At 35.5% G+C, this 24,259-nt stretch overlaps 2 protein-coding genes across 7 annotated transcripts in view; one reads left to right on the top strand and one right to left on the bottom strand.

Moving 5' to 3' along the window:
* The window catches only part of LOC108726308 (serine/threonine-protein phosphatase 2B catalytic subunit 2), a 169,057-nt gene extending 153,291 nt beyond the window's left edge, over nucleotides 1-15,766 (bottom strand). For all 5 annotated transcript variants that reach the window (XM_018453791.1, XM_018453790.1, XM_018453793.1 and 2 more), the window contains exon 1: nucleotides 14,446-15,766. In XM_018453791.1, coding sequence (XP_018309293.1) covers nucleotides 14,446-14,497 — 52 coding nt within the window. In that variant the 5' untranslated portion in view covers nucleotides 14,498-15,766. The remainder of the gene's footprint in view (nucleotides 1-14,445) is intronic.
* A 3,742-nt stretch (nucleotides 15,767-19,508) lies between these two features.
* On the top strand, nucleotides 19,509-23,588 carry LOC108726315 (vesicle-associated membrane protein 712). Of its 2 annotated transcripts, XM_018453809.1 has the most exons (5): nucleotides 19,509-19,972; nucleotides 20,563-20,776; nucleotides 21,075-21,236; nucleotides 22,959-23,251; nucleotides 23,308-23,588. In XM_018453809.1, the coding sequence occupies exons 1-5, from the start codon at nucleotides 19,545-19,547 to the stop codon at nucleotides 23,396-23,398; spliced, it is 1,188 nt and encodes a 395-aa protein (XP_018309311.1). In that variant the 5' UTR covers nucleotides 19,509-19,544; the 3' UTR covers nucleotides 23,399-23,588. The 2 variants fall into 2 exon arrangements, with proteins under 2 accessions (XP_018309311.1, XP_018309310.1); XM_018453808.1 differs by lacking the exons at nucleotides 22,959-23,251; nucleotides 23,308-23,588 and adding an exon at nucleotides 21,669-21,964.
* The last annotated feature ends 671 nt before the right edge of the window (nucleotides 23,589-24,259 follow it).

The raw sequence follows: 24,259 nt of genomic DNA, 5'->3' as shown, positions 1-24,259 counted from the left end.
TTTTCGTGATTTCCTGCGAAACAAAGCAAAAAGGAGCATATGTCTATAGGACTTTTTTTCTTAGTTTTTTACTCCTCTACACGCTCCCGAAGTTTTGCCATTTAATTTGGAAACACCCTGTATTATAAAAATAAAGAAACCAAATATTTCATCAAGTATATAATTATTACGATATAATTATTAAAAAGTTAAAAAATTTCAGAATTCTATCTTTTACACAAAAAAGTATAATAGATATTAATCTGAAAAATAAAAATGGTCTTTCGTTATTTCTAGTGTTAAATATAAATTACATCTACAACGACTTTTTGTTAAGATAACACTTTAGTTAAGGTGAAGTATATCTCGTTCATAATATTTACGATAAAATGAAGAAATATAATAACGACACGAGATTAATTCAAGAGTCTCTCTTATTCTTCCCACGTATACAGTTTTCCATAAATACTGTGTAGACGAAGAACGAGTCGCAAAAGAGCGGCTGCGCGACTCAGCTGGTTCGTCGTCCACGAAAATAAAACTCGGCCCGGCCTGGTGCTTCTTCGACAACGGCGGAAAGAAAAAACGGAGAACCACGCGCGCAGTCGTAAAAAAAAGTATCCGAACGGACAAGCAGACGGACGCGGGCTCCCTCCTTGTTTATTTATTCTTTCGTAAAGTCAACAAAAATTTCACCACCGGCCAGCCGGACCCGCCACGTAGCGAACAGTGGACCGCAGCCTAGCCAAATGTAGTTGGCCGACCGGCCAAATGAGAATTTGCGTCTATTATTACACACCACCCAGCAGCCATAAACCGACGAGCCGCCGCGTCGCACGGGACCCGGCGATTGAGCGAACGATACAGAACGTTCAGAATCATCGCCATAGTAAACACTGTTAAATTCACAATGTCGGATTGTGTCCAATTTGAATTATTTTTTATCATTTCTATATACTGTTAAATATCAAAGGAGCAATGATAATCTAAAAAAAATCCCTTAAGTTAAATAATATTTTATTATTTTTAACTTCCATGTGTGTCAAAATGTAAATCTATCCATTTCTGTGGATAATTTCGAAACAAACATATTAATGTATTCATTTGGTTTTGGTAAATAATAAATTTGGGTCAAATTTAATATATTTTCTCGAGTTAAATTATTTAACTCCATTATTTTAGTTAAATTAATAATATATTGGGTAGGAGCAGTGTGGGAATCAATCACGTTAAAGAATCAGTGAGCGCTGAGTTTTCAGTTTTCTCTGCTGAACGCAGCTAATGAGAGTGAGATTTGAGAGTGAAATTTCACTTGTTCCAAAAAAGATGTAAATAGAATACAGACGGAGGGGGGGGACTAAAAATCAAAATTAATACTCCAATTTCTAAAATCGAATTATTATTTTAAAGCTGTTGTTTGAATAATCGATGAGAAATTAGCTTGGCACGCATAATATTCCACGACTCATACTAAAAAATTACATTTGTAGTGATAATATGTTCAGATATATCTATCTAAAAAAGAACAAAGGAAATCACGCGCGACTCGATTATATATTCAATGTCAAGATATGAAAGCAAAGCTAATAATCTTTCCTGAGTCGCACACGGTGCATATCCATGTTCTAAATATTCATAAACTCGGACTGTAAATATCTGGCTATAGACTCCTATACGAAATAGAATTTTGCAAGGCTTCGGATGAGACGGAGTAATATTGTTATCGTTACATTCGAACGACGTGTGACAGGGATTGTGAGAAGTCTGTTATCGACCGCATCGTTGACATCGAAAATTCATGAGAGAATATTTAATTGAAGATCATGATCCCGAGACTAGCGCGCTCCGTCCATTTAGTGGAAATTGAAATGTCATAGAAGTCGTAGAAACGTAAGCAAAAGGCCGATTGTGTTGATTGCTCGATAAGTTGCTAAACTCATACAAAAAAGTATCTTCAGATTCTTATAACGGTCGAAGCTGCATCTTTAATGCTTAAATAATTCAATCTTGATTAATAAGTAAATATCCTATATATGTACTAGCACATATACCATATTTGTAATCTTTCGAACTGCGCGTTGAATTCTTTTCCGGACTATATAAACGCAATTAAACTACTGTAGTAAACTCGCGAATTAAATTGACAAGTAATTTTAATAATTTTGATGCTCAATCAGACATCATATTATACAGATGTTAATATGCTGAAAAACTGTAATTAAATTTATTGCGAAAAATATTACCTCGGCCGGGAGTCGAACCCGGACTTCTTGTATTCCGTACGAGTATCCTAAGCCATTAGACTACCGAGGCCTTAGTAATATTCTTCGCAATAATCGGTACGTGTAAGGAAACAACATCTTTTTCAGGCGACGTAATATAAAGAATATTATTTTAGACCGTTTATGTGAGAACACAATCAATATTAAAATGCCTATAACGATTTTAATATCGATTGTGTTCTCACATAAACGGTCTAAAATAATATTGTTTATCTTCAGATTCTTCGAAGAATTCTGAGCTAATTCAATACGCTTCGCAATCGGAAAGAAAATCGCTGGCGAATATCGAATGCTAACGAGGAAGAATAATTTCGCGATCGGTAGTGTTAATCGCACATGCAAATTCTAATGTTTGTTCTGAAGAATCTGCAGAGACGACTACGGCCAGCTACACACACGTGTCGCATATTGTAACGCTAATCATACGATGCTTGAGCTCGAGAGTGCGATAAGATCGGCGCCGGCACGGAGGAGATCTTGAAGCACATTTCGCAATCTTTGAGTCATTAATTCTTAGATAAACGCATTGTGCCACGAGGTTCATTCATCGGCGTCAGAAAGAGAACAGCCACGAAAGAAAACAACGTAGTTAACCCTTAATACACACGACATTCTCATCTTTTACTATACACAATAGGTCATTCGTATCCTGGATAAATTTTCATTATTTTACAAATATATAAAAATTATTAAGTGATTCGTATACATACTTTGACATCTTTAACAAAAGTATTTATAAAGTTATATATTAAAAAGAAGGAAAAGTGATTATAGTTACCAAATGTTGAGTGAAATAATTTTAACTAAATGTTCAGGTAATATAATATAATGATAGGAGATTCATTTTTATCATTGCTATTAATAAAAAAAATTAATAAAGTTAATGATAATTATATTTACAGTTTTATCAAAAAATATTATATAGTTGGCACTGTAAAAACGACTATAAATTACAATAAAATTATGGTAATTGCAATCTTTCTTTTTCTCGGTGTAACAATTCTATTGTAACGTATATTATACCGTCAAATATTTTGCTATTCATACTCTACATACTGATATTGCCTGTCAAATGATATAATCGAAAAATAATAATTCAGAAATTACGCTAATAAGTAATCTGCGATATTATTCTGCTGGCTGTATAAGGAAAGACGGGAAAAATGGGTATAATAGCGAGAAAAATGATTTCACGCGGGTCACATCTCATCTAATTATACGCCGAGTCCTTAATTGAGATTCTTGCATTCAAATGTTGACAGCTTGAAACGCTCGTTTAGACACTCTTCGAATGTTTTTATGCAAATTACCATCTCGAAAGACAGCTTAATGAACTGGATACTAAATGAGCACAAATAACACGCAAGCTATCGAGACATTACCAGCGGCCAACGAACAGTCACAATATACCATCACGATATTCCAATGCACATGTATTGTCGTAAATATCATACAAGAGCGTGCAAATATGCGAAGTCATAATCCGCGTGCGTGTGAGCGACAAATTTAACGCATGGATAACGCGTGATAAATCGAGTGTAATCGTCGCAAATCGCGTTATGACGGATTCCGGTGTTTCCACTTGTTGGAAAGAACCGAGGCCTTATTCTCGAAAAATATCAAAAATACTGGAGAAATCTATAATACACGTAACGTACATTGAGCAAAAAATTACTTGTAATTATAATTATGATTATTACTAACATTATCTGCTGTATAATGTTAGTAATAACTGTAAATGTAGTTCCATTAAGAGGTAATACCTCTATGTAAAATTTAAAAAAAATCAATTTTTTTCCTTTTAAATTACTCAAAAATGAAGTGCAAGAGGTTTTATTACGATACATAATTTTTTTTCGAAAGTTATAGACTCCTAAAAATTCAATTGTTAACTTAAAAGTATTCACATTCAAAACTTTAAACGCGTTTTTCTCAAAACAGTATTTTTTAAGTTGGCTAGCAGTAGAACTCAAACAATTTTTAACCTATTTACTTCAAATTTTAACAGTATTTAATAAATCACATTTTCTAAAGAAATACGTAGAATTTTTTTGATAAGTTACAAATTTTTTTAGTTACAGCTGACTTTACTCGACTATTTTTTGACGAAAATGGAACTTTTTGTTTGTACTTCCGCCATTTTGTCAAAAATCAATATTTTCAAAAACGGCTATGTATTTCTGTAGATATTTGAGTAAAGAAAATAAAAATATTTTTTTGTTCTAAACCAAAAATTACGACACTTGTGCTGCTAGCCACGGAACACCACGCTATTTCGACTGTCTCCATCACGCTGCTGCAGATCCGCCATTTTGATAAATAAAATTCTGAAAAAATTATTTTTTGTACTTTTTTATGTACTTAATAAAATTATAAAACTCATTTTTTGATAGCGCGCGCACGATTCATTAAACAAAAAAAAAATTTCCAAACGTAGACCTTATTTACAGCCGATTACATAGGTGTTATCCTTTAATTACACTATATATTAAATATGTAGTTGGCAATCAGAAAATGATTACACTCATAAAAGAAGTGTTTAATTGTAAGATATAAAAATGTTTTGTTCTTGTCTCCGTTTTTTAAACGCTTAAAGATGTTTTAGTTATAAATTTTTCACAATAAACAAAATACTATGTGTTTGGATTTAAAACACTAAAAAAACATTTAAAATTGAAGTATCTTTTATTATTAAACTTTTGTTTTGTAAAGATGTTTCAAACGGAAACATTTTAAAGGCTGCACTTTTTACAGTATAGTTGTAGTTATTATTATCATAAAAATGGTTATAATTACTATTATTTTAACTATAATTTATAGGCATTTTTGATTGCCAATTATATATATTTATTGATAGAACTATACACGTAATTATTATTACTAACATTATCTAGAGCAGTAATAATCATAATGGTAACATGTAATTATAATTACAAATACCAAAAATTTTTTTACAGCGTATATTACAATATTTTCGTATGCGGTAGATATTTTTCGAGAATTAAGCCCTGTATCCCGATTCTGCAACTTTTAACGACACTGTCGGTTATTATTGTTGCACATGTATCGTATATGGTAAAAAAGCTGAGCAACGACAATATAGTGGTAACGAACTGTCGTTAAGAGTTACAGAATACTGGGTCCCTATTCTGCAACCGTTAATGACAGTGTAGATATCATTAAATTGTTGCTGTGCATCTTTTTTATCATACATGTATAAAATCTGCGCAACGACAATACAATGACACCGACACAGTCGTTAAGAGTTACAGTAGGTATGGTGACCTTATTTTCTCAGAGAAAATAAAGAACAAACCTGAAAATTTTAGAAATTTTATTCCTAAAAATATTTCCAAACTAGTTTGTGATTGTCAGAAGTCTGCGCATTAATTTCTGAAATTTTCTTGCGCAGTATATCTAAAATAACTCTCCAGTAAAGCACAAGTCACCATAATATCAAAATGACGTCAAAATAGCTGTAAATTTGATTATTAAAAGTCACTTTTCAATTAATCATGATTCATTTTGATATTGTTTTAACATTACTGTGACTATTGTTCTGCTTGGACTGTATATGCCTCTGCATAAAACTAAATTTGTCGGTTGTTTCCGTAAACATTCACTTATTAATGCGACACTCGACATTGGAATGCTAATTCAAAAGGAATTTCTCGTAATATTATCAAAATAAAGAACAAAATTAAGTTTTAAAAAATAAATAAATATAAAGGACAGCTACCTGAAATAAAAGAGTGTCCTTTGCAATAAAGGACGTTCCGTCACCGTAAATATAGGCCGTATAGGGGCTCTCCTTAATGACGATCAAAAAATTCAAATCTTATGATCGTCGTGAAGTGGAAGTCGTGCTATACCTGTCATCGCGAAACCAGACTAGAAGACTACACCAGCTGCTTTTCAAATTAAAGATAATTCCACCGGGTCTATAATTCACTTTAACGAGCACTGCGACCGATCATCCGTTGAGGATTCAAGAGCAACGTTGTTCCCTTCGTAGACCGCGACGCCTACGCGTCTCTTTCCAGAAGGATGCAAGCAATTGATTTTCTTTTTTTTCTAATTGAATCGCTTGTAAGGTACTGATTAAATACATTCAATAAAGTTCAAGGTCTCGGTAAACGAGACAATCAAAGAATTATGATCTGCTCTCGTAACGTAAAAGTATTACACTCATGGAGTCCGAACAGATACCGTCAAGGATGAATATTAAATATAGATCCTACAAAGTCACAGGATGCAGTCTAATACTTAAAAACGCTTGTCTCTCGTGATGACGCGCCGAGTTATTTATCAATATAAACAAAACGATAGATGGGCGCAGCAGAAATGCACTGCATATTTAATGCAATCAGTATGCATCGGGTCAAGAATATCACGACGCGCTATTTTTCCTCGTGTAGAAGAAACGCCACGACGCATGTCATACATTATTCGCAAGATCGTGTTCCACGCATGAGAAACGTCCATTATGTGTAATATTCTATCAAGATTATTTTATGATTTATAAAAAATATATACTTTTAATATTATAGACTATTTTACGATGAAGGAGAAGTTTATCATCTTGCTCGAATATAAAAAATGATTTCTAAAAGAAATCTGCTATGACATCAAAAATTATCATTTTTAGTTGCTTATAAAAAAAAGAACAAAAATATAAAAAAAAAGAACATACTTTAAAAAAACATTTTATTCCTCTATAATAAGTTATTACATCAGAATCGTATTTTATTATAAATTTTTATATTCCAAACTTATTTTCTGGAAAACTTTTTTTTAAGTTGTACCTAGTAAATAAGCGAAATGTGTATCGATTATATTGCTCTGCACAGAAAATATCAAGGCTGTCTTCAAAGAATTTTTCATTGTACGCGAACGATACTTAATCTTTATCAAGATCACGTTTTACGGCATATATTTTCATAAATATCTTGAACAAACAGGATTCTTGAAATTGAAATAAATACAAGATTAAAATAAAACTACTAAAAATCTAGCACGGGCAATAGTTATATTTTATAGAATAATAAATAATTAATATATATAAGAAAGTTAAATATTTCGACCCAAATTCGACATCAGCAATGTAATATAAAGTATAAAGAAATATATAGACATTATTTCTTTATACTACATATACCGAAAAAAACAGTTTAGCTGAAGTATCTAAAAATTAATTAGACACATATCTGAAAATAATTTTATTAAATCAAAATAATTATGTACACAGTAAAAAAATTTATGTATTTGTTGGAAACGGTTCCACTCACGTTTATGTTAACAGTTTGTATTAAATTTTTTAACATATTCGAGTGTTAATTTAACATAATGTGATTATGTTATTTAAAGATTTTTTGTGAAATTGATATTCAATGTTTCTTAGTGTCAAAATGGCACAATTTATGAGTAAGTGAACAAGTAACATAAAAATAATGTGTTTTAAAACGTAAATCTTAAGACAAATGAATGAAATATGTGTTCATTTAACACATCATAAATGTTAATTTTCTAAAAAAAAATCTGTTCCCACGGTATGTTTACAAACTGTGTCGATGTTATCTTTCTTTGTATTTATTCTCTTACATAACATTTGTGTTACCGTCTAACATATTCATCTTGTGTAAAATTAACTCAAAAATTTGAGTGGGCCGTTTGGGACATGGGATTTATGTTAAATTCAACACATTTTTTCCAACTGTGTACAACGCTCATACATGATGAGCAACGCAACAAAAAGTTTTGACACTTTAACAATCAACTTGAGCGTCCTAATTATATGAACAAACAAAATTATTTTCTAGATTAGATCTGTATTTAGCTAAATTTTTACTTCGGCAAAATTGTTCTTCTTGTGTACCTACGTTGCTGAAAATCTATTTGAACCGTTCAACTTTCTTATTTATTTTTATTTTCTTTCTATATTAATTATTTTATTAAATGTATAACTGTACCTTGTTATTCATTAGAGTCTTATTAGCCTTATTCCAATTTTGTATTTATAAATATCTTGAATTTTTATTTACGGAATTTTTGCAATTAATTCATTGTTATATTGCTATAGTTTACGAATTATACCTCATTGTCTTATAAATACATTATTTACACACAAACAAACTGCGGAGACTCAATAAGTGCTCTCTAAAAAACTCATTCTGAAGAGTGAAATATCACTCTTAAAGATTGAAATCTGAACCACTCTTTTTCAGAGACTGTCTCAATTTTCACTCTTTAGAGTGAGATTCCATTCCCAAGAATTTAGAGATTGTTTTACTCTTATTTATTTTATCCGTAAGCCAGAATTACGCCAAGAGATTTTTCTTTCTCTAGGGCGATCGAAGCGCGTTTCGCGTATGTCACGTCGCGGCGTCGCCGCGTAAACCGGACGGTGGTCTCGCCAATAAATTTCTGCGACGCAGAAAAAAAATGGGGCGATCGTTAAGGACATAACCGGTGTGCGGATGAGCATCGACGACGCTCCTTGTGATGACGACGACGGGCACAATTAGACTGGAAAAATAGTATAGCACAGTAACGCGAGATCCAGGAGGATAACGTAACACGATGCCTTTTAAAATTCGGTAATTGTTCCCGCGAGAAAACGCTCGCTCGTTCTCTCGACCGGCGAGCAACGTAAATTGACGACGTGGCGCGGACGCGACGTCTCGCCTCGCACCGTGTCGTGTCGTCAGATTCCTAAAATAATCTCAAGCCGAGCAGGCTCGTCACAGCGAACTAGAATCGCACGACATTCAGCGACGACGCGTTCCGATTGTCATCGAATGCGATCGTGATTCGAATCGAGCGGTTCTCGGTGAGCGGAAAAGTTCTGGTGATCTAGATTTCTGTTCGATTGTACAAAATTCGGACGAAATCTTTCCAAGACGAGAACGTTTAAAAGGGTACACTACTGCGATTTGAAACATGATGTAATTTTCAATCGCTGGAGAGAAAGGGAGAGAGAAAGAGCTCTCCATCGATTCTTTCTCACAGAGGGAGAGAGAAAGAGAATGGCACGAAGATGCTGCGAGAATGCTAAAGCATTGTACGTATGTGCAAGGGGTTACACTCTCGAGAGTTAAAGCAAAAGCGGTTTATAATATCAAACGCAAACATCTTGAAACGTCTGACGACCTGAATTTTAACTATACGTGTATCCCTGCATCTCGTCGGCGGCGAAACATTCGAAATTACGAGTATACGTTCGCAGAATAAATTACGACGAGAAGGCGGCAGAGTTCGCTCGTTCAGGCGACTTTTCCGAAGTTAACGCGGAAGGATAACCGAGCGAAGCAGCAATCGGCGGGAGATACTACGTTTATTCACGTCTTAAAGGAAAGTTGAGATAAGCCATGCTCGAAGATCGTTCCTTACGATTTAGCACGTTCGAGTAGGACGATTAGAAGCGTGCTTGCGCGAAACGTTTCTGCGAGACAAGCATTGCGTTTACCGCGAAAGATTACGTTAATGCGTTTGCGTCCGAGGTATTGCGATTTGCGATTATGGATGACCTCCATGATTAGGCGAGAGAAGAGAAAAAGCACGACACGCGAATAAACGTCTCGTGTCGGAAGGGTAAACGCGGTAAGAACGAAGAACGGGGCGTGAAAAAGTTGACGATTAAAGATCGCCGAAGAACTGCAGCGCTCTTGGAGACGCGCCAGGGATTACGACATTTTCACGTCACGACAATGAGTTATGGCCGTGAAACATTATTTACGCAGCCGCGAGTATTCCCGTACAAAGAGCATGTTGTATGCGCGACGACAGAGTTACACACCCCTTGTAAGCCAATTACGATGAGCGCGCGTTAAAATGATTTCGAGATTCTCGCGTACTCGCATTAAATGGCACGAATTAAAACGACCTTCTCTCTAATATACATATCGCTCAGCGTTTCTCAACCTTTCCCCGATATCTCGGAGGAAAAGTAAGCGCGATTTCCTTAGCGAACGCCATAACCGATCCCCGACTGCTTGTTCTAGAAGAGATAACGATCAATCGGTCTGCCATTTGACTCTGTAAAGTGTACGAGATCGAACTTCTCGCACTGAGAAAAATGTTTGTATTTGTGACATAATCGTATGGTAAAATAATTATGGTTAAGAGCATTTTTATGGTAATTACTGTTATAATAATTATATTTATATTTTTATATACTAAATAAATATATAATTGGTAACAAAAATACTATGAATCTCATGGTATTTGCGATTATAATTACATGGTAAAATAATTATGACTAAGAGATTCTTTACCGAATTAATTTAGGGGGGATTTCTCATATATAGGAATGTCCGAATGTTTCGGCTCCTCATTATATTTATATTATTAGCGTCTCAGATAGATTGTGGTTAATCCGAATGTTTCGGCGCATAGTCACATCTGAGATAATTAAAATTTTAAAATTAGGGATATATATTCGTAATATCTAACTTTGACCGATTATTGGCGCTCTCTAATGTGTATGTTATGACTAAGAGTCCTATTTTTATAGTTATTATAGCTGTAATGTTAGTAATAATAACTATATTTACAGTTTTATATATAAAAAACATATGGTTGACACCGAAAATGATTATAAATTATAATATATATTATATATTATGGTATTTGTGATTATAATTGCATAGTGAAATAATTATGGTTAGGAGTTTCATTTTTATATGTATTAATGCTATAATGTTAGTAATAATAATTATATTTATAATTCTGTTCCTATAAGGACACAATAGAATGTCGTATGAATATTATTTGCCTTTTATTCATCTAACATTCTAGGAATATTGTTTTATAGAGATGTATCAAAAAATATGTATAGCGACTATAATATATACAGTCATTTTCGGTGCCAACTATATATATTTTCCTTGCATATAGAACTATAAATATAATTATTAATGCTAATATTATTATTGTTATAACTATTATTACTATTACAGCAGTAATAATTATAAAGATGGAGGTTCTAACTATAATTATTTTATCACGTAATTATAATCACAAATACCAAATACTTTTCTCCTAATACTACATATTTTGATACACATATGTCTTTCAATCTATATAATCAGCATTATTGGAATACGGATTATCTGTCACTCGGGCATCAGAGACATGCTACTAAATTTTACGATTCCAGTTAAATCGACGTTTTAAAACAAACTCAAGGCGGAAACAAGGTGACGTTGCAAGTAAAACGCACGACGTAGAAACGGAGTCGCATAAATATTGCTGATATTACCTCGCTTCTCTGTTTGAAAGTGTCAAGTCGGACGGGTGATTAGATAATTATTTATATCGCGCGCAGCTTGAGTCTCGCGTCGAAAGGAAATGAAAAAAAAATAAAAAGATTACTTCCCGGTGATGTTAAAATATTTAGCTGTCGCGCGCGCGCACTTCCGTTTCGTCAATTTCGTGACCCACATTCATCCATTCGAGAATCGGAGCGTCACGTTGACATCATAGGAAGCCGGAAGTGCGACGTCGCAGACACGAGGCGTCCGCTTGATTAGATCGTAAAGGAAGAGAGAGGAGATTAAAAAGCGAGGAAAAATCGTAAAAGAGAGGAGGAAAGGACCGAAGCGGCGAAAATACAGGAGCGCCACTCGGCGAAGGATCAACGACCCGAGGTTGCCACCTGTGCGTCCTAAACCGGTCTCGTTTTTGGCGCTTGTTCTTGGTGACACACACCATGATGCCCCGACCTTTTCACCCTTTTCTTCTTTCCTCATCCCACCGATATCGGTCACGTTCAGAATGTTTATTTTGCAAATATTAGAAGTTTTCGTCGCGCTGATTGAATTATATTTTTAATTCTACAGAAATAATCCTATCTCAGCCAAGAAAACTTCCAATAATTATAAAATAAATATTCTGCTGAACGCGGCCATCATAGCGCCAAATTTCGTCAAACTTGAAACACAAGACGGGGAGTGTAGATTCTTGCATAACACATAACACGTAACGCATAATAAAAAAGGTACCAATCAAAGTTCTTGGTTTCCTTCCTTTCCATGAAATAAAGAATTCTGATTGGTTGAATTTCTTATGCTTTATATGTTATGCTTTATGCAAGAGTCTGTGCTCTTCGCTTTAGGCCTGTTTTTTTAGCTGAATTTTGTACACAGTTCATTGTTTCTCTTTTTCTTTTCACGTTGAATGAAAGAATAAACAGATGAATCATCATTTTGCATCCTGGGATAACTTCCCCTCAAGGATAGGAACATTACAAGTGTCGAAAGCCATAAAACGTAAAATAAAGAAAAATACCATTATAGAATTATAGAATTTTTGGCGCATACTGTATTGCTTGAATATGGAGCAGAGACACAAACATATGAAGAAGATAATTTAAAAGTGTAAATTAAACAAGTAAATATAAAATCTCTTAAAATCATCGATAAAGTTTGCATTTCGTACCTCACAAGAGGCAGTATGAGATTTTCAATTGTGTCTGAAATTTTAGGTTTAATACGCAATTAAAAAGCATAGGAAATTGAAACGGAATTTTCGATCCATCAGAAACCGTGTATTCTGATTTAGCAAATAAAATTATATTTATCGGTTAATACTTGCTCTTATTGTCTGTATCTTTTAGACCTTCTACAATAAACCATCACCTACTCGACCTTTAAGTCTTAAACCATAAGAAATTGACTAATCATAGGGTAATACTCATAGTCAGGTCTTATATTCAAGACCGTCTTAAGTACAGTCTTAAGAAGCCACGAACCAATCAGAGGGCCGTATTAGCGTCTTAAGATATTACTTAAGACGGTCTTGAAATAAGAATGGACTATGAATACCGCCCATAGTCGATTACTCTTCTCACATTCGATTGTGATCGGTAAATTTCCTATAACTTACGATTTAAAGTTTGGATACGACTTATTATAGAAAACCCATTTCAATCGTGTCTCAAGCTTTATGCTCGCTCTCGATACTTCGGAAAACGCGGCCGCCGAATATGCGACGAGCAACAAGTATACGTCTATAAGCAGACACTTGACTTTTTGGAGTCTTCTAGAAATGCCTTGGTATCGCCTCTTTAACGCCGGACGCCCGGCGTCTTCGCGTCACGGCGCGCTTTAACGCGCGGTCGGTCGTACACGCACGCATGCACGCATGCACGCACGCACATACGTCTCCCGCGTATGTATATATATATATATATACACACACACACATACGTGTCTGCTGTGCATGCGTGCGTGCGTGCATGCGTGCCTACGTAACGCATCAGCTGTTCGAGAGCAGGGACGGAGAAGGCAAAGAAACGCGGCGGCGGCCGCACGCTCTCAAGATGTATCGCGTTCCTCGACCCCGCGGAAACGAGGCTGACCGAGCGGCGCGACCTCTGGGGGGAGGAGGGTGGCGAAACCTCCGGGGAAGATGGCGGGGGTTGGCCGTCGTGCGAGGTTAGGAGGTTAGGTTAGCCAGTGCCGCTGGACCGAGACGAAAGTCTCGCGGAGCTCCGACCGCGAATGCGAGTCGATCTCTCTCTCTCTCTCTTTCTCCTTCTTTCTTTCTTTCTTTGTCTCTCTCTCTCTCTCTCTCCCTCGTCGTGATGAAGAATTCTCGCGCGCGGAGTAACCGCACCGGTGGTTTCCGCGCCGCTCTCGCGAGACCATCGCCGGACCAAGTCGATAGAAATGGCGCCGCCGATCAGGCAAGCAAGCAGAAAATCAATCGCGTGCACGACACGCGGCGTGTTTTGACGCGGCTATTCTTGCGAGCGGATCGGAGCGAATGAGCTTCGCGAGCAACTTCGCGACGCTAGAAGTCGGCGAAATAATTTCCTTCCCCCCCCTTTACTTTGCGAAGAAGCGCGAGAATCTTTCTTCGCGTCTTCGCGATACTGAAGTCTAAAATTATGAGCGAGCAAATTGTCGCCAAGACTGTACGAACGCCAGTTTCACAAAATCTGTACGCAATCGAGAAGAAACGTTTAAAAAAAAAATAAGAATTGGAGCGCGAGCGACGTTACCGACTGAGATAGCCGGAAAAAACGGGGCCCGTGCATGCTGTACGCATTGCATTAATGCATATAGTACGACAACAGTACGTACATACATACACGGGTGATTCGCACACTCGCATTATTGAAAGAGCATGCGTTCCGTCGCGTCGCTCGCGCGATGTTAACTTTTATCGCTTGTTGGCTTACTTTTGATCACTCGATCCGTCGTGGGGAGTTTCTGCGAATTGTTGGAGGTCATGCTGTATTAGGATAAATGACGAGTGGGCGCCTCTCTCTCTCTCTTTCACTCTCGCTCAGCAGCAGGCTCGCCTCTCGCGCTGTCCTTCTCGCTCGCACCCGCGCTCCGTCCGCGCCGTATTTTCTTTTCCGCTTTCTTCCACCTCTTTCTCGCACCGTTGCTCGCCCTCCTCCTCCTCCTCCTCCTCTTCTTCTGCTTCTTGTCCTCCTCCACCTTCACCTCCTCGTCGTCGTCCACCTCCTCCTCTTCCTCCCTCTTGTCACGCGTGCTGTGTTACTCGCGCGAGATAGCGGCTACCTTCACCGTATTATACGGAGGGGTTGGGTAGGAGGGCGGTATTTTCACCTCGAGAGCCCGGCGCGGCCGTCACACACACACATGTAACACACGCGCGCACGGAAATACGCCGCCAGGAGGGAGAGAACGGACGCGGGGGGATCGGTCGGTCGGTCGGTCGTCGGACGGGGGGAGAGGGAGGGAGGGTGGCGGAGAGGTGACGGAAGTTATCGCACGGCGCGGCACATCGGTGCCTAGGAACTGTTCACGGGCGTTCTTCACGGAGCCACCGACGCGAACGAGGGGGGGAAAAGGGGGGAGAAAGGGGGAGAGACGGCGCTACTCACTCTCTCTCTCTCTCTTTCTCTCGGACGAGATCTCTCTACTCCCTCGGTCCTCCTTCTCAGGGCGGTCCCCTTCTCGCACCCCGGGGGGAAGGGGGGAGAGGGTAGGCGCGACCGTGCACTCGCGGGTGCACGCGAGTATCGACGAGCGGCGGGGAGCGGAGAGATAGGAGAGAGAGGAGGGGGGAGGGGGTGATCCCCGTCGGGCTCTCCTAGCGAGCTCGCGGGCTCGCTTCGGGATCGCTGGACCACGGCACCACGCGCGAGCCGCACGACGACGATGGTCGATTTTAGATGGCGATGGCGACAACTCGGTTCTGCGGTTGACAGGAATGAAGTTGGCCACGAGTCGGAGCGGAGCGGGCTCCTTCCCGCGAGCGCGGCACTACACCACGATTATGGGCAGTAGTTGGAGAACGAGGGACGATGATGATCCCGAGATAGCGGCGATGGTGACGGTGGTGGTGGAGGCGGCGGTGAGGACGACGTGGAGTAGTACAACGACGAAGGTGACGGCGACGACGACGACGACGACGACTACGACGGCGGTGGTGATGGTGGTGGTGGTCGCGGAGGCAGCGACGACGACGACAACGATGACGACGACGATGACGGCGACGTGGACCGGGACACCGTAACGACACGAAGCACCGCGACACGTAACCGCGAACACCGACACTCGCGGTCGAGGCACCACGCCGCTAAATTTTATCTACAAGATGTCTGTCTCTCTGCTTCTCCGCGGCGCGCACACTGACGGCTCCTCGTGCGGCCGCCACCCGCGCGTCCACCGTCCGTGCCGGCTACGATGAAATTGCGAGGCGCCACTGACCGACCGCGCACCTTGCTCCGCGAGTTCTCTCATCGATACTTTCCGCTTTTTCCTCCGCGACACTGCAGATTTACTTATTTGCCTAATGCCCGTTTTTATCATTGCGGATTAGCTTCAACCTCAGTTTATCTTTTTCCTAGTTTTAAGAATTAGAAAAACACGGATGTCTCTTTCCAATTTCTACCAATGTATTTTGACTTTAATCCCGATTCAACTTGCTTTTAATCTTCTTCTAGTTGTAAGAAAAGATAAAAAATAAATTAACCCGAGATTAAAGTTAATCTATATTGGTAGAAATGGACCAGAGTAAATTAAATCAAGATTAAAGTAAATCTGTACATTGGTAGAAATGGATATAATTAATGTTGCACACTTCTCGTGTTCGAAATGTAAGATAAATGTTGAATCGTTTCAGGTTTTGAGAGATAAAAGGAAACAGAAACTTTCTCGGAGAGTATATTTATTTTGCTTATTTTTAACATAATAAATGATTAAGTGCAATATTTGTATCTGTTTATAAATCCCGCATACATGTGGTAGATTATAAGAAGAAAGATGCGTGTAACTCATAACTGCCTTCCGTTTTTTTTCTCGGAAATTAATAAATATGTAACGAAGTACATAATACGATCGGTTACTGCGCCACGTGCAACACGTTGCCGCATTCTATATGCAAGAACCATAAAAGTTGCAATGATTTGCATTTTTTTCTTCCTCTCTTACAGCTAATTCTTAATTCTAAACCTATTTTTATACAACTCTATTTTCTCATTTCCGTAACACGATACATTAATACTTTGCAGTTTTACGTTAAACTACACCTGATCCAATGTTAATTTATACAATATGAAATTTTTACACAGTTCTATAATAAACATTCAAATTAATGCATGACTATAATTAACAAAACTGTACTTTTGAGTTCCCCAAAGTTTCTTCAAATAATAAAAGTTCCTTTTATGTTTGCCATTAGAATGAAAACATATTTGATTTCCGCATTTATAATAGAAAATAGTTTAGATCGTAAAGTAGGTATTAATGTTTATAATCTTTATATAAATAAACTCTATCAGTCATTCCATCTTCCAATTGCAAATATAATAATTAAATATTAATATAATAATGAAAAATAATTTGCTTTACAATAAAAACAAACGATTATGTTATAATAATTTATATGTTAGAAACTAGATGAAACAATAAACTAGCGGCAAGACCCTCTGAGAGTGATTTCGATCAAATGTCAATTAATTATAAATTTATCAATGATAAATTTAATTAACAAAATAACTTACTCCAAAAAAAATTTTTTTTTTCTTCACTGTTAATATTTGTTATCCAGAATATAATTTTTCTTTCTATGTATTAAACAAAAAACTGCTTATTCAATACTATTTATCATATAAGTAAATGTAAACAAAATAGATAGAATGCGGATGTGTCGGATGTTAAGTGGAACAAAAATGGAAGTTTTTTTTTAAAGCACAAGATAAGAATCATGATCTGTCTCCGTTGTACTCTCTGCTAGACACGCTATCTATTCTTTTTTTGTGAAATAAAACCTATTACATAATTAAACATATATTTATCTGATATATCATTTTTATTTGAATTTTTACGATGAGAAGCTCCGTCAGTTTTGCAATCACAATGTAAGCAATATCTCACCTTGCACTCGACCTTGCATATTTATGCATGTCGATAGAACAGACCAATGATTAGAGATCGTAAAGAATGCTCTATCCAGACGTTGGTAGTTATTCCACATAAACGACAGCTGGTAAAGCTACCCTTCCGTTATCGCTTACTATTATATATTTGAATTTTGCGATAAAACATTTGTACATCAGCCGCTCGTTATTTGCATCAGTGCTGTATCAGATCGATGCTAAAGTCGTTTACTGTTTTTTCATCAAAGTTCGTATTAAGTAACAATCAAGAAATCAAAGTTCTTCAAATAAGATAAAAAAATTTCTTTAGAAAAAAGAAATTAACAACTACGGTGACAATTTTGCTAAAATTTTTTTATTTTCAATTTTATAAATATTTACAATGTATTTAGATATAACGCTTAGTTGTATTAAAAATTTGTTATGTTGTTAACGTTTTAGGTATCCACATACATTACGCGACTGAAATTAGCTACCATATACTATATATTAACAAAATGTATTAACAAGAAGCTGCTATTATATTTCAACCAAAAGTTTTATTATTTGCACCAGAATTCATTATTCAACCAAATATTACAGCAATGATTATCATAAGATATGCAATCAAATTTGTTTGGTTATCTTAATAAAAATTTTTGACTATTCACATTTTATCAAATAGTCAAATTGTTATAATAGATAATAAGATTGAAAGACCGCTAATGTTAAACATAATACTTTAAATTAAGAAGCGCCATAACGGTCAGAACTTTAAGATGTTGAACTATTGTAAATTCATTTAAATGAATTAATTTCAGAAATGATAATTGCGTGCCGATATGGTTGTCGGACTTTCAACGCAATCAAATCTGAAAATATTAATAATCCCCCCAAAATTCCCCAACTTAAAAACTGTAATAAAAAAACTGTTATAATAGATATTTCAAATTAATTCAACTAATTTCTTTTTCGATGCGAAGCAACCCAAAGTATCCAATATCCTTTCCTTAATACAGCATTGTAGCTTTTATACTTGATTTTAATTAACGATTTCAAATATAATATTCCCGATTTTTTATCTTCTCCCCTTCGACGTTTTCACTCACACGAGAACATCTGAACGTAAATGTACGACTTTTGATTGACGGCATGTATCGTAAGCGCGGTTGGAACGTCAACGGCAAATCGTTCGGTAACAGGTTGACGATGTTCTGAATTTTATTTTCTCTCCGCTCGACGTCAAGTCAATAGCCTTTGTCGCGTCTCAAGGGAACAACGCGCGATAATTCCGCATGCGGTTTGTGGCGTCGTTTATAAGCGCTGTCTCGCTTGTGTTAGGAACAGATTGAGAGAATTTGCAAATAACAGCAGCGCGAAACGATTCCTGCAGCCTGACGTTTGTTTAATCGCGTATTCTTTTAGTAAGAAATAGTATTTCAAAAATACACAGGTGAATTCCGCTAGGTTTTTAAATTAACGACACTGTCGTAGTCTGTAATTAGCAATATTTAAATCCTTATATTTTAGAAACTACTACTTAAAATTTATAAATACAATAACTTTTTTATTTAATTTTTTCCAAAACTTTCTTGCTACACTGAGAATCCCATTTGATTGAATCTCTCATTTAGATATGGACAAACAAATCCTTCAAATTTGATTATTATATAAACATTTTATTTGTATTATCGGAAACAAATAAAATGTTATTACAATCAAAATTTTTGCTTCAAATAAAGTATTTTATTGCATCGAGGATTGATTAGCTCATATCTAAACAAGAGATTAGTTGATTCAACGAAATGAGATTCTCAGTATTTAGTCAATATATAGTATTTCGAGCTGCGAATTTTGGGACATCCTGTATAATCAATTATCAATTAAATTTTATTTAATATGAACAAACATGCAGCAATTCGGTAAATGCGAAGATCGATTAGTGTATGCAGTTCATCTCTTGCAACATTCACATGGTAATCCAACGTTCGCGTAGTATGCGAAATATATGGCACGTATGTGTTGTTATCGGCTTTATCGAAACTTCTTTCGTTATTCACTGGGCTATCGGAATTGGGATAAACAACCGGCAACGTTGGTGTTTGCTTCTTCTGGCATCTGTGAACGCTGTACGGTTTGACAGACAACACAGTAGTATCCACTCACCATTCATTCAACAAGTGTCTTCTTCATTTGTGGTTAAAATGAATGGAACTGTGCACTACGCTATGGTGGCTTTGCGTGAGACATCCGGTTGCAAGATCATTGCGGATTATTCCACGAATCCAAACCCGATCTATCGTACTATCGCTCTCAGTACTATCGATAGCCTGAAAACTGTCGAGGACGACAAAATCAGTATCGATAACAGTAGGTAAGATTTTTTTAAATCCATGCGTATCATCACAAAGAATAAGCTAAATTTATTTTAAGAATGACACGTAATGAAAAAGCAACAGTATAATCAAATCTATGCATTTCCAGCGGCAAAGCTGCAGATTTCGAGTGTTAAACTTGTTTTTCACTTAAAAAAGCGCGTTAAAATTTTAAGATATATTATGAGACATATGTTATCAATTTTTGTTATAATGACGTACGTTGAAATCAAGTATAATAGATCGCAAAGGATTAATTAATCTACGATAAAATTAACATGCCTCATTGCTGTTATTCTTTTCAGTTAATTCCTTTTATTAATTTATCGGTTGCATTTTGGCGTTAGAGATTATATATTTTCTAATTATACATTATAACGTTATCAAGACTGATCTTAATTAAAGTTGAAACTTCTGTTATTCGTATTACTGGCAACCGTCATATAAACATTATCAAGCACCTAGATCCATCTTGGCTTTCATGTTTATTATTTTGTATTTAATCTCCAAGCATACTTGTTATTCATTATTATTTGTTGTTCTTTGATCTGCGTTGTAATGAGAAAAATAAAATACAATTCTTCCATAGATATACGGTACATGTGCTGATCGGGGAACTTTACTATGTTTGTTTGACATTGAAAGTGAACTGTCCCTCATCAGCGATATGGGTAGAATCGTGCTCTCAGATATTTTTGCAGAGACTACGGACGGTTTATAAAGACTTACCGTTAGTAGATTTATCAAAAAATTTAACCAATCTCGCGGAAGATGATTTCTCAAAAGCGTTAAAGAAAATAATTGTAAGTGATAAAACAATTTTATATAGTAGGGAAGAAAATATGGAATTTTTAAATACGAAAATATTTTAATTTTTTTTAAAATAGAAAGAACAGTTTATAAGTTATTTGTAATATATTCAAACTTTTTGGCTAACTTTAATAATTGACAATAATGAAACTATAGCACAAAATATGTTAATAATTTTATGTTCCATAACAGCCACGCTCTAAAAATAAATGATAATATCACACATAAATTTATGCAGATAGATTGTAAAAATGTCGATACATATAAAGAACGAAATTGATATTACTTCAGGAAGAGTATAATCAAGGTATCGGCTGTAAGAATCTGACTTCAAAGTTAGAGGAAGAATTGATTGAAGTACGTCGCATTTTGATGAATGGAGTCCAAAAGTTGATTGATAGAGGCGAAAGATTGGACGAACTCATTCGAAAGACGCAGAATCTCGAAATTTCGGTGAGAAAATTTCGACATATTTTCCTTTCTCTTTCTCGTTTCCTTTTTCTATCATATGTTGGCTTTTGACAGGGAGAGGAGTTCACAAACGTAAAATATGAAATACCAGTCAAGAATATAAATCGTAACAATCGCAATATTTCCCATTAATACACGAGTTAATTAAAAGTTACCGATTCGTATTAATAATTTACGTAAATTGAATCTGATCACTGATATAACTCCAACCATTTATATGTTTGGTCTCTATAATGAGAAATATTGTCGCACCAAATAATTGTAACCGTGTAACGCAGTTTTTGGCAGCTTTAATTATAATTACAAAAGCGAAAAATTTATCTTAAATGCAGGGTCGCACAATTGACCTCGCTAAATTTACAGCAATCGCTTATCCACTGCAATATATAATATTTATGAATATTTTTATTACAGTCGCGAGACTTCCACGTAGTGTCAAGGACTCGACAAAAGAAAAACAGCAGCTTGAAGATAGCAATCGTAACGTCAGCCTTCATGCTCGTGTTAGTTGTACTTCTTACAGTTTTTATATATTGTTTTGAAGTTTACTGTAATTCTTATACACATAGTACATTAATGACTATTCGAAATAACTAGAAAACTAGAAAACTTTAAATTATATAATTAGCGCTACTCGTCCAGCTTGACCTACTCTTTATAGTTTTGTATTCATACACTTTTTGCATTTTAACAATAAATATACTTTGTCTTGTATGACGGTTATTATTTCGCATTACAAACTAAATATGCAAGTTGAAATTATAGGTAGATATCTACAATACTGCCAGTATTTGAAAATATATATTGATCACTTTGTTAATAGCGTTCTTGTTCAATTAATTTTTCATCGGATTTATTTAATACTTATTAAAATGCCTGTTAATACCTATTTATTAAAAAATTTATGCGTTGTCAATCGATCTAATATACGAACTGTCAAAATACACAATAAGCTGTTCATACACAACGTGCATTGAGATCATCAATTAGCATTAAAAAAAAAAAGCTACGATTAGATACGATCGACTTCTGATGTCCTTTTTAAGAGTGTACGAATAAGAAATTATGATATCTGATCTTTAATATTTATCAAATAGCTATTTCTGAGTAATTCGACATGTTAAAAAAATGGCGTCGCAGTTAAGATTCGCGATTGATCCTGTTGAATTGCGGAATGCTATTAAAATTAAACACGATTTAGCCGAATCATCAAAACTTATGCATTTTATTGCGGCTCGTAAGATTCAGGTTAGTTAAAATCCGACTATATTAACGGGGGATATATATTAATTAATATATACAGGGTGTAACTGAAACGCGCACTAATCAGATAATGATATTCCTAATAAAAAACTGAGACGAAAGTCCTCTACCATTTTACAATTTTTTTTAGTTACCTAATGAGCAAAATGTCTAAAATCGACGTATAAGACAATTTTAAGATACCTTTAAGAGTTTTCTTTAAGAAAAATCTTCAAAATATTTCACAAAAAACACGAAAAAATATCTCAAAATTGTCTTATATATTGATTTTATCCGTTTATTCGGCAATATTTAGAAGTTAATATCTCGTTAATTATTGCGAAAATTAATTGCAAAATGGCAGAGGACTTAGTCGACTTAGTTTTTTATTAGGAATACTGTATGATTAGTGGGCGTTATTTCAGTTACGCCCTGTATATATCTGAAGCTTCTGACGTTTAGGCTTGGTTCCGTGGTATCATTACCCGCAATCATCTTCGTAAACTTCACGAAAAGGCAACAATTCTGCAACGTCATTGGCGCGGTTATCATACCAGGATGTTCATCATTAATCAGTATTTAGTCGAACGTGTTCACCAGATGTGGCAAGATCATTACAATAACATGGCAACGAGAATCCAAGCTGTTTGGAGAGGCTATTGGTCTAGAAAAACAAAGATAAACTTTTTAAAGTTACAACGATGGTTGAAAAATGTTTATATAAAGAACAATGAAACTTTAGAAAACATGAAAAGGTATGTTCTCGCACGTCTTGTTGTACGTAATTTTAGCAATATACTTTATTTTGCAGATTTAGACAACGAGAGCTCGAGCGTGTGGAAAATTTGACTGAACAAGAAGCAATGCTCTGGATTTTATTTATTTTGTTTAAGGTAAAATAATAAAACTAAGTAATATTAGAGCTTTGCAATTTACACATATACACCTTGCTATTTATTATATAATTTAATATTTAAACATTGCTCTTATGCATTATGTCCCTGTAAAGCTGCATCACTTGCTGAGAACAAAGTGCCGTCCTGGTGTTATTACAAGAATTGATAAAACTCGTTTTATATACATCGAAGAAATGTTAAAGTGTCTTGAATACAATCAATATATTGCGAAAGCAAAAACTGCTTGCAGAGATTGTCAAATCGATCGTAAACCTTCCTCAATCTTTCGGGGTACTTATTTTAAGAAATGTGAGAAAGAAATTCGCGAATTTGAGAGAAGTTTGAGTTCTGGGAACGTGCACATTTTCAAAAATAAAGTTAATTAATATTAAATTAATTATATATATATATATACACACATAATTTTTATAGTAAAATAATCTCACAATCTTACAAAAACAAAAATGCATATCCTATCGTTTCACAATTTTATTAAATATGTCTTTTTTTGTATCTTTCGTAGATCAGTGTTTCAAAAAGGAAAGAGGAACTATGATAAAGAATAAATCAGGCCATCAACAAAAGAATAAATGTTTCGGAAAGTGCTTACATCAAAACTTTACATATATACAAACAAATAAATTATATGAAGCTATTAACAAAATGGACTGCCAATTAAATCAGCTTCGTTTAAACTGTCCAATTCACAACCTTATTCCTTAAAATTTTATATAAATAAAAATAGTTATTGTGCAAAATCTAATTTTGATTTTAAGTGAAATTTCAATATAAATATACTTTTATTCTTTAATTTTTAATCCATTCGATTATATCTAGCCATATCCCTGTAAAAAGAAAAGAAATCAC

Source organism: Mycetomoellerius zeteki, unplaced genomic scaffold (genome assembly GCF_001594055.1).
Source record: "Mycetomoellerius zeteki isolate Tzet28-1 unplaced genomic scaffold, Tzet1.0 scaffold41, whole genome shotgun sequence".
Lineage (NCBI taxonomy): Eukaryota > Metazoa > Arthropoda > Insecta > Hymenoptera > Formicidae > Mycetomoellerius > Mycetomoellerius zeteki.
Note: the sequence above shows the minus strand (reverse complement) of the source record. Positions and strands in the feature narration are given on the sequence as shown.